This window comes from Photinus pyralis, unplaced genomic scaffold, assembly GCF_008802855.1.
Source record: "Photinus pyralis isolate 1611_PpyrPB1 unplaced genomic scaffold, Ppyr1.3 Ppyr1.4_LG10, whole genome shotgun sequence".
NCBI classification, from domain to species: domain Eukaryota; kingdom Metazoa; phylum Arthropoda; class Insecta; order Coleoptera; family Lampyridae; genus Photinus; species Photinus pyralis.
In genome coordinates this window covers 11,329,154-11,340,449 of record NW_022170250.1, presented here as the reverse complement: position 1 = coordinate 11,340,449, position 11,296 = coordinate 11,329,154, and the positions used below count along the sequence as shown (strand labels likewise).

Genomic DNA, 11,296 nt, shown 5'->3' with positions numbered 1-11,296 from the left:
GTGATTGAAGGTTAGGTTAAAGTATTAGTGAGGTTAGGTTAGAATGCTAGTTAGGTTATGTGAAAAATCTTGTATCAGAAGCACATAATGTGCGAGGAGGTGATTGAAGTTTAGATTAAAGTATTTGTGGGGTTAGGTTAGGGGGCTAGTTAGGTTAGGTGAGAAATCTTGTATCAGGAAAATATTATGTGCGAGGAGGTGATTGAAAGTTATGTTAAATTATTAGTGAGGTTAGTTTAGAGTGTTAGTTCGGTTAGGTGAGAAATCTTATATCAAGAGAATATAATGTGCGAGGAGGTGATTGATGATTATGTTAAAGCATTAGTGAGGTTAGGTTAGGTGAAAAGTCTTGCATCAGGAGAATATAATGTGCAAGAAGATTGAAGGTTAGGTTAAAGTATTAGTGAGGTTAGGTTAGCGTGCTAATCAACCTAAGTAGCACTCTAACCTAACCTCACTAATACTTTGACTTAACCTTAAATCCCCTCGCACATTATATTCTCCCGATACAAGATTTCTCATCTAACCTAACTAGCACAATAACCTAACCTCACTAATACTTTAACCTAACCTTCAATCTCCTCGCACATTATATTCTCCTGATACAAGGTTTCTCGCCTAACCTAACTAGCACTCTAACCTAACCTCACATAACCTTCACTTTTGTGAAAGGATTATCAGATTCCCTTGGAAGCACTACAAAAATCGTACCACTCGTGGGTCTGGGGGGTATGGAATAACCCCCAGTAAAAGGAAGAGTTAAACCACGGTGAAGGTTTAAAACCACCTAAAAAAGGGAAGCTCCACAACCCTTTTCATATAGGCCTCAGTACTCTCACGGTGGTTTTTTGGAGATTGCAGTAAAACGGATACAGATACTTGAAAAGCGCTTAAGTGCAAATCTGTAAATTGTGGTAGTAATGATTTAGTTTCCTAGGATAACTCTGTCTTCCTCATGTTCTCCTGATACTGATGCATCTCGATAAGATTTAATATCTTTAAGAGTAACGACTTAGCTATGTTAGGTAGACTTGTATCATATGGCCCTGATATTTGTCAACCTGTTTGTGTTATCAGGACCGCAGGTAGATTTAACTATCTTGGTACAGTCATATTTCTTAAACCAGTCCTTTTTGCAACGTATTCTGAAGAGACTCTCCTCATATTCTCTCGATTCTTGGAGAGTTGATTGTATTAGGAGTGCAGATGTCTGTATAACGACCTAATTCCCTAGAATAATCCTTTTGCCAATTATTCTCCTGATACAGATGCTGCTAGATAATACCTACTTGATGTTTTTACGAGAAGGAACATTGTAGTTAGACTCATGACATATTCTCCTCATACTTGGGAAGTAATTAATTGTCTCATGACTACAGAAAGCTCATTTGGGCGGGAGGACATGGTAAAGTTCTGCGTTCTGCGCTCAGAAGCGAACCATGATTTGAGTTGTTTTGTGGTCAACTGCTGTATTAGGAGAACATAGTGTGTAATCAGTGATTTCCTGGTCTCTCCTTATCGCTACAGTGATTTTGGGATCAAGTTTACGATTAGGAGGACGTAACAGTTGTCCGTCAATAAGTTATATTCCACCTTTTTTTTGCCCTTTATGCGATCCCGGTACAATTTTTTTAGAAAATGGGTTAGATAAGGGTACGTGGGTGGTTAAGACTAATCTCATATTTTCCTGATACTGGGTTCATTGTATCAGGACTGCAAATAACTCGATTCCCAGATTTCCTTCGCACTGAACCCTTTCTTAGAACTAATGCTTTCTGGCCTATATTGTTCTGACACCGAGGCCAATCGATAAGAGGTACTTTTATCAGGAGTTACGGTTTAATTGTTTGGATTGTAGCTTTGAGTTGATTGTGCGATTCAAATTCCGATAACGCTTGATAAGAATTATTTTTATTGCGAGTAAAGCTTTAATTATTTTAGTTTCAAATTCTACTTGTTATTGCACAAACAATTAATTATATCAGGAGTCCAGAAAGATTTTTTCTGCTTATATTCTCCTAATACATTGCAAAAGACACTCGTTAAAGGACATTAAAAGACTGCTTGACACCTAAAACGTACTTGTTTTCATCTGCCGCACCTTTTGACAACTTTTCACAAATTCTGCCCTCCTAATACAAAATTTGCTACCAAGATTAATACCAATACCAGTATCTCAAGCGGAAATATGCCCTTTATCATTAAATAGTTTTTGGTTTTCTTTTGATGCACAATTTTCCATTAAAAATTGCCGTATCAGGATCGCAGTACCTCAAGTGAGTGTAGCCCTCGAAAATCTTTGGAGGACTGCACAGAACTACTGTAGAAGATTTCCTTTTATGTACTCCTGGTTGTTCTCCAATGCTTAATAATTTTAGGCTAACACTCTGAAGAGGAAGCTTTTCAAGTTAGCAGCACGTAACCGCGGCAGGAACATGCGGAAAGAGGTAAGTTACTGGTGAATGCTTAATTTCTTTCTGCTATATATGTTTCAGATCAACGCTTTTGGACTTCAATTGTTGCACTACGAATTGAAAGTGTCAGCGGCCGGATTTTTCACCATCGATTGGTCACTGCTCTATACCGTAATCGATTTGCACATTTCTTCGTGTGGATAATACAAGAGGATGTTGTAGATGGCATGTGCGGGGTGCACGTACCTTATCATCTTCATACAGTTTGATTTGGCAGCAGTCTAACCGAAAAAGTTCCAATGTTTCATTACCACCCTCATGCCAAAGCGCGTTGAACCGTAAGCGAAGTTAGGTTATCCACCTGTAATTTACTGCAGGGTGTTTTTATATATTGATCTGGCACTCTATTAATCTAGACCTAGGATTACTTTTGACGCGCAGGGAAATTGAGTACGAGTAAAAATTTAAATGTGACATAAAGATTGGCGACCTTCCTTCCAAATTAGAAACTATCACGGTGAATACGAACAAACGCGTAAAGTTTTAAACCCGCGAATTAAAATTCTGACCGTGCTGTTAGTGGCGCGGCTGTCACTCCACGCCAAACCCGCACTATGCTGCGTGCTCCGAGAAAATCCGGCTCGAAGGACCAAATGTTCAAACAATTTTTTTTATGAATTGGTACAAAGAGATGGAACGATGGAATAAATGAATAAGTAGGAGTAGATCGTTTACTTTCTTTAACACATTTCTACACTAAACCTAAAGGTTGATACAAGCTTTCCAACTATTGAACCTTGAGCAGCCTCCAATGTCTACTACTTAAATAAAGTAAGACTCCAACCCGTAGCTTCTTACGTATTTCACGATTCCGAGCACAATCAAGAATACGTTCAGCACCGATAGGTATATCAGGAGCACGAAGCATATGTAGTAGAAGTCGGCGGGTGGCCTGTAAATGCGCGACTCTTGCCTTTCCATAGGAACTGGGAAGGGAAACTCGCTCAATTGACGAATAAACCGCAATTACAGCCGCCTTCCTGTCGTATTTTTAATCGAACTGAGGTTTTGGCTCAACATAGAATTGTAAACGTTTCGTCGAAAGAGGGCGTTCTGGCATGGTTTACCTATTATGTTCAGGAGGCTGAAGATACTCACGGCATTCTAGACAGAATATCCAAAGTACTCAGGATCCTCGAGGATATATGAGCGGTTTCGAAAAAGTTTGTTCAAAATTTTGAAAATTCTGAATCTGGCAAATTCTTTGGAAGGATTTCAATATTTTTTGGAAACATGCGTACCAAGACATTCACAAAATGTGTTAGTGGCAGGTAAATGTGAAGTGTGGCGCCATCTATATAAATCCATCCTACTTTCGATCCAAACCCTGACTTACCGGACCAAAACACTTTATCTATTACAATGTGGTTTACTCTAATCAATCACTAATCAAGCATCTTACCTTCGACGATGTGTGCTTTTGGTTCGTGCGAAATAGAATTTGAAAAAAAAACGTATCGGCCCGGAGATCCTGTGAGTGGAAAGGTTTGTTGCACTTTCCCACTAGAGTGCATAGTTAGAGGTAAGTACATACGTACAGGATGTAGTACCTCAGACCTACTTTCAGATATAATAATAACATTCTCCGGAAGGGCAAAGGTGTGTTGGAGCGATGGAGACGGGCGAACGTACGCCAAGATTGAGCCACTCTTTAAAATGAAATCCAGCCTATTGCAATGTAAGGGTAGCCTCAAAAATTTGCCTAACGCCCATCGTTTCAGCTCAAACGAAATTCGGGCCGGGGCGTTACGTTTACCCCTTCACGTTGAACTTGCCCGAAAACTTACCATCTTCAGTGGAGGCGACGTGCGGAATGTCGCGGGGGAGGATAAAGTACAAGGCCCGAGTGAAGATCAACAGGAAGTGGAGCCTAGATTGCACTTGCGAGAAAATCTTTGAAGTGTACACATGCAATGACCTAAACGCAATGAGTAGTGCTGTAAGTAGATTCGTCCAACAACCCTGAGGATATTCTGAAACAATTTAAACCTCAATTGAACCCTTTGGTGGGTCGCAAGAAAAAGTCTTCTAGGGTTCCTGCAAATCAATTCCCTGAAAGATCCTTCAAAGCTCGTTACAATTTTTAAAAGTGAAATAAAACCCTCCACGAGGGTTCACAACCCCCCCCCCCCCGGCCCTAGGATCCTTACATAATTTTGTAATTCTGGGCTGCAAGGTAATTCCTTAGCACCAAAGCGCTAATTTTTTAGACCCTTCGAGGCCCGGTACAACCTTTCACGGTCAATTAAAACCCTCCAGGAAGGTTTACGGTTCCTTCACACCCCCAAGATTTTGTAATAGTTTTGTAAACCTATGCTGCAAGCTAATTTTTCAACACTAAAGCGATGCCGTAGACTGGGGTAAGTTTCAAGATTTTTCGAGGCCCGCTATAACCCTCCACGGTCATTTAAAACCCTCCAAAAAGGTTTGTGATTCCCTCACACCCCCCAGGATTTTAAATATATTTTGTATTCCTGGTCTGCAAGTTCATCTGTACCACTAAAGCAATTCAGTAGACTTCGAAAACCTTCAAAATCTTTCGAGGTCCGATACCACCCCTTACGATCAATTCAAACCTTCCAAGAAGGTTTATGATTCCTTCACACCCCCCAGGATTTTAAAAATATTTTGTATTCCTGGGCTGCAAGTTCATTCTGTAACACTAAAGCAATTCAGTATACTTGGAAAACCTTCAAAATTTTTCGAGGTCCGATACCACCCCTTACGGTCAATTCAAACCTTCCAAGAAGGTTTATGATTCCTTCACACCCCCCAGGATTTAAAGAATATTTTGTATTCCTGGGCTGCAACCTCATTCTGTAGCACTAAAGCAATTCAGTAGACTTGACAAACTTTCAAGATCTTTTGAGGATCGCTACCTAACTCGCTACAACCCCCCACGGTCAATTAAAACCCTCCAAGAAGGTTTATGATTCCTTCTCACCTCTTAGAATCTTTCAATGATTTTGTAATCCTGAGATGCAATCTCATTCTTCAACAGTAAAGCGATTCTGTACACTTCTCAAATTTGCAAAATTATTTTAGGCCCGCTACAACCCCTCAGGTTCCACTAAAACCCTCCAAGGAGGTTTATGATCCCTTCACACTCCCCAGGATTTTTTTAGGAATGTTGTATTCCTGGGCTGCAAGTTCATTCTGTAACACTAAAGCAATTCAGTAGACTTAGCAAATTTTCAAGATCTTTCGAGGCCCGCTACAACCCCTCACGGTCATTTAAAACCCTCTAAGAAGGTTTATGGTTCCTTTACACCCCCCAAGATTCTTAAAAGTTGTGTATTCCTAGGCTGCTAGCTCATTCTGTAACATTAAAGCAATTCAGTAGACTTGGCAAACTTTTAAGATCTTTCGAAGTCTTCTACAACCCCTCACGGTGATTTAAAACCCTCCAAGGAGGTTTATGATCCCTTCACACTCCCCAGGATTTTTTTAGGAATGTTGTATTCCTGGGCTGCAAGCTCATTCTGTAACACTAAAGCAATTCAGTAGACTTGACAAACTTTCAAGATCTTTCGAGGATCGCTACCTAACTCGCTACAACTCCCCACGGTCAATTAAAACCCTCCAAGAAGGTTTATGATTCCTTCTCACCTCTTAGAATCTTTCAATGATTTTGTAATCCTGAGGTGCAAGCTCATTCCTCAACAGTAAAGCGATTCTGTACACATCTCAAATTTGCAAAATTATTTTAGGCCCGCTACAACCCCTCAGGTTCAACTAAAACCCTCCAAGGAGGATTATGATCCCTTCACACTCCCCAGGATTTTTTTAGAGTGTTGTATTCCTGGGCTGCAAGTTCATTTTGTAACACTAAAGCAATTCAGTAGACTTAGCAAACTTTCAAGATCTTTCGAGGCCCGCTACAACCCCTCACGGTCATTTAAAACCCTCTAAGAAGGTTTATGGTTCCTTTACACCCCCCAAGATTCTTAAAAGTTGTGTATTCCTAGGCTGCTAGCTCATTCTGTAACATTAAAGCAATTCAGTAGACTTGGCAAACTTTTAAGATCTTTCGAAGTCTTCTACAACCCCTCACGGTGATTTAAAACCCTCCAAGGAGGTTTATGATCCCTTCACACTCCCCAGGATTTTTTTAGGAATGTTGTATTCCTGGGCTGCAAGCTCATTCTGTAACACTAAAGCAATTCAGTAGACTTGACAAACTTTCAAGATCTTTCGAGGATCGCTACCTAACTCGCTACAACCCCTCACGGTCAATTAAAACCCGCCAAAAAGGTTTATGATTCCTTCTCACCTCTTAGAATCTTTCAATGATTTTGTAATCCTGAGGTGCAAGCCCATTCCTCAACAGTAAAGCGATTCTGTACACATCTCAAATTTGCAAAATTATTTTAGGCCCGCTACAACCCCTCAGGTTCAACTAAAACCCTCCAAGGAGGTTTATGATCCCTTCACACTCCCCAGGATTTTTTTAGGAATGTTGTATTCCTGGGCTGCAAGTTCATTCTGTAACACTAAAGCAATTCAGTAGACTTGACAAACTTTCTAGATCTTTCGAAGATCGCTACCTAACTCGCTACAACCCCCCACGGTCAATTAAAACCCTCGAAGAAGGTTTATGATTCCTTCTCACCTCTTAGAATTTTTCAATGATTTTGTAATCCTGAGGTGCAAGCTCATTCCTCAACAGTAAAGCGATTCTGTACACATCTCAAATTTGCAAAATTATTTTAGGCCCGCTACAACCCCTCAGGTTCCACTAAAACCCTCCAAGGAGGTTTATGATCCCTTCACACTCCCCAGGATTTTTTAGGAATGTTGTATTCCTGGGCTGCAAGTTCATTTTGTAACACTAAAGCAATTCGGTAGACTTGACAAACTTTCAAGATCTTTCGAGGATCGCTACTTAACTCGCTACAACCCCCCACACTCAATTAAAACCCGCCAAGAAGGTTTATGATTCCTTCTCACCTCTTAGAATCTTTCAATGATTTTGTAATCCTAAGGTGCAAGCTCATTCTTCAACAGTAAAGCGATTCTGTACACTTCTCAAATTTGCAAAATTATTTTAGGACCGCTACAACCCCTCAGGTTCCACTTAAACCCTCCAAGGAGGTTTATGATCCCTTCACACTCCCCAGGATTTTTTAGGAATGTTGTATTCCTGGGCTGCAAGTTCATTCTGTAACACTAAAGCAATTCAGTAGACTTGACAAACTTTCAAGATCTTTCGAGGATCGCTACCTAACTCGCTACAACCCCCCACGGTCAATTAAAACCCTCCAAGAAGGTTTATGATCCCTTCACACTGCCCAGGATTTTTTAGGAATGTTGAATTCCTGAGCTGCAAGTTCATTCTGTAACACTAAAGCAATTCAGTAGACTTGACAAACTTTCAAGATCTTTCGAGGATCGCTACCTAACTCGCTACAACCCCCCACGCTTAATTAAAACCCTCCAAGAAGGTTTGTGATTCCTTCTCACCTCTTAGAATCTTTCAATGATTTTGTAATCCTGAGGTGCAAGCTCATTCTTCAACAGTAAAGCGATTCTGTACACTTCTCAAATTTGCAAAATTATTTTAGGACCGCTACAACCCCTCAGGTTCCACTTAAATCCTCCAAGGAGGTTTATGATCCCTTCACACTCCCCAGGATTTTTTAGGAATGTTGTATTCCTGGGCTGCAAGTTCATTTTGTAACACTAAAGCAATTCGGTAGACTTAGCAAACTTTCAAGATCTTTTGAGGTTCGCTACAACCCCTCACGGTCAATTAAAACCCTCCAAGGAGGTTTATGATTCCTCCACCCCCTCCAAGATTTTTCAATCATTTAGTAATGCTGAGTGGCACGCTAATTCCTTAACACTGAAGCGATTCAGCAAACTTGGCAAACTTTCAAGATCCTTCGAGGCCTGCTACAACCCCTCACGGCCAATTAAAACCCTCTAAGCGGGTTTATGATTCCTTCACACCCCCCACGATTTTTCAATAATTTGGTAATCCTAAGCCGGATTCACCAGATCAGTTATACAAAGCTCCAATCAAGAATTATCGATTAAATTGGGTAGGTGCTTCATCTTAACACAAGTTTACGCAAAGAAATTGGTTGGAACACAAATATACGCACGTATAGGTCAAGTACAAGCAAAACATAAAAAGGAAACGCTTACCCTGATTTAATAAGATGTTATCCAGAGCAGTGAGCTCAATTCCCGGATAAAATGGAGACTTCTTATTAGCAGTGTGGAAAAATACGTTCATAAGCGTTGGCACTCGCAGGTAAATGGTAAATTTAAGCCAAGGTTATCCCAAATTCGTATGTAAAACGTATCGGAACTGGTTGTTTACAAACGAGATTTTGAAACTCGAAATTAAAACCTGAATCCAAAATTAGAACTAAAACCCTAAAAAAAATCAAAGGTAACCATCTTCGGTGATAACCTTAAAATGTACATACCTCTTTAAGAGGACTAATTATAGATGAACGTGCAACAATCGTCGCTGGAAAATATCAATTTATATGGGTGGCGGCAATTAAAATCCCATACGTTTTGCTGTTCAATAAAAATCAAGTGCACTCGATCACAGTTCGCAGTCGAAAGAGGAAAATGAAAGTTAACCGTCGGGAATGACAAATCGCAACGCCGAAAAATTTCGCGCCAAAAGTTGCGTGAACAAATTCCAAGGTTACAGCTGTTACGAGGATCATTCAAAGAAAATATACCGGGAAAAATAATAATGCTTCTAATGGAGAAAATAAATTGTTACAGAACATTTCTTGCATCTTTGAAACTTTGGATATCTCTTAAAGTGCTCAAGCTTCGGAGATGACTTTCCGATGTTCTTTTTACAGTATCATTTTATTTTTCTTGAGGTACGCACATTTAAGAATAATTAAAGATCCATAGAGTGAAAAATGGCTCTTGGTTTTTTAGTCGTAGGCGTGAATAATAACACTTTTTTAGCCGAAGACCGAATCTCTTCAAACACATTCTCCAGATTTAACCCTACCTATCTTTTGTTTGTTTGAACCATCTTTTTTAAGAGAAAATATACCCCCCCCCCCTTTACAATTAAAAATTGTTAAAAGTTTTTTAAAAATTCTCTTGAAATACGCATGATGTTGAAGAATTTTCGTTTAAAAATGGATGTTCGAAATAACACTTGGTACCGGACCAAATTTTGTTGTACTTTGTTACCTCTTGGAATTTCTTATGATTCGGCTCTAAGGGCCAAAAACAAAGGCTACTCCCGACGACTGGCGTGGATAGCTCTTTGTTAGCCGAAGACCGAATCTCTTCTAAAACTTCCTCCCGATTAATCCCTACCTATCTTTTTTTAATTAATTAACGCTATTTCGTTAATTAAGTGCTCCAACTTTGTTTCGAATTTTGATACAACTAACGGTATTTCAGTCTCCCGTTGAACGCTCGATTGAGAAAATTCCGACTTCGCTCGGCGTCAGCGGACCGATTCAATTTACGGTCAGCCTATCGGACGACCGATGCGTGCCCAATCAGGTGGTTCGATTTGTAGCGAGGGTGAAAAACGATTCCTGCACGACGGTGAACGAGTTGCGCTTCAGGATCGTGCAGGGTTTCACCTTCCATGTCAAGTCGAAAAGGGAAGAGATTACAGTATCCGCTACGGACCTGTTCGCGGTGGTCAACAGTGTCGTGGAGCCTGGCGTGGAGAAATTCTGGAAGCTTCAACTCAAAATTCCCGCAAACATGTCTGTCGCCTCATTGCCCAATTGCAATGTGATCAAGGTATTCTGGGAGTTAAGGGTGAGTATACACTAGAAGGTTTTGGAACGACTGTTTCGTGCCGCATCCATTTTGTTTTTAGGGCGAAGTTCGTCTGTCTTTTCCACATAGGAATATGCGCATTGAGGTACCACTACGTCTTGGACCTGTTTCCCCACCTGAAAATCCTGAGCTGTATGGAAATTCGCACTGAAACCAGCACCATTCGTCATTTTCCACAACTTGCAACATGAAAATGGACGTCGCCTACCTCTCCATTCAACTCCATCCGTGAATCGGTTAAAGGAGTAACAGAATTAATTCAATCTCGTTGTTACGTTGATGGTATAGCAAAGACATTTCTATTCGGCTGTTGAAGCAGTTCTCTTGGCTTCCATCGTTCAAATTTAATGAAAAAAACCTTTATAATGTCCGTAGATTGAGAAAAGCATACGAAATACAGTAATTTTTAAATAAAGTACATGACTTTCTGGTGTATTTCTTCGAGAGCCCCGCGAACCTGCCAAGGCTGGGAAATTTTCTTGAAAGATCTGCAAGTGACAGATGGCTCTGGAAAAATGGAAAACACAGAACGACATAATATGAGACCTTCAGTTGGTTTGAAATGCTTGAACTGAAGAGGATTTATTACATTCTGGAATCTTGGGAGGCCTTGTTGGTGTATAAGTTCTGAGAAGGTTCCTGAAAACTATAAAAATTATCTAGTGGAACTCTTTCACTTACTAGAGCTCAAGAGTTCTGATTAAACACTCTGGAAAGACCCTATAGAGCTTTAAAAAGCGCTCTGGAAAGCTTTCGAATGCTCTATAAAACACTGAGAACGATTAGAGTCTTATAGGTACTTTGTTGAAATTCATTATGCCTTTTTAGATGAGTCTAAAAACCTCCAAAGAACCTAGAAAGCTAAAATGCACTTGACAGCAGAGGCGGATTTAGAGGGGGGCACTAAGGGCACGGGCCCAGGGCGGCAAATTTGGGGGGGGGGGCGGAAAATTGTTTTGATTAATCCAATAAATTGTTGAATAATCAAATAAAAATACTTATTACTTATAAGCATTTGTTCTGTAGTCGAATAA

The 11,296-nt window shown here is 40.2% G+C and overlaps 1 protein-coding gene across 2 annotated transcripts; it reads left to right on the top strand.

Annotated features, from left to right (window-relative positions):
- Positions 1-834: 834 nt before the first annotated feature.
- LOC116162516 (arrestin domain-containing protein 2-like) lies at positions 835-10,690 on the top strand. Of its 2 annotated transcripts, XM_031476149.1 has the most exons (7): positions 835-2,447; positions 2,496-2,585; positions 2,637-3,996; positions 4,042-4,152; positions 4,196-4,413; positions 9,870-10,241; positions 10,303-10,690. In XM_031476149.1, the coding sequence occupies exons 3-7, from the start codon at positions 3,885-3,887 to the stop codon at positions 10,411-10,413; spliced, it is 924 nt and encodes a 307-aa protein (XP_031332009.1). In that variant the 5' UTR covers positions 835-2,447; positions 2,496-2,585; positions 2,637-3,884; the 3' UTR covers positions 10,414-10,690. The 2 variants fall into 2 exon arrangements, with proteins under 2 accessions (XP_031332009.1, XP_031332008.1); XM_031476148.1 differs by having other exon boundaries at positions 2,496-3,996.
- The last annotated feature ends 606 nt before the right edge of the window (positions 10,691-11,296 follow it).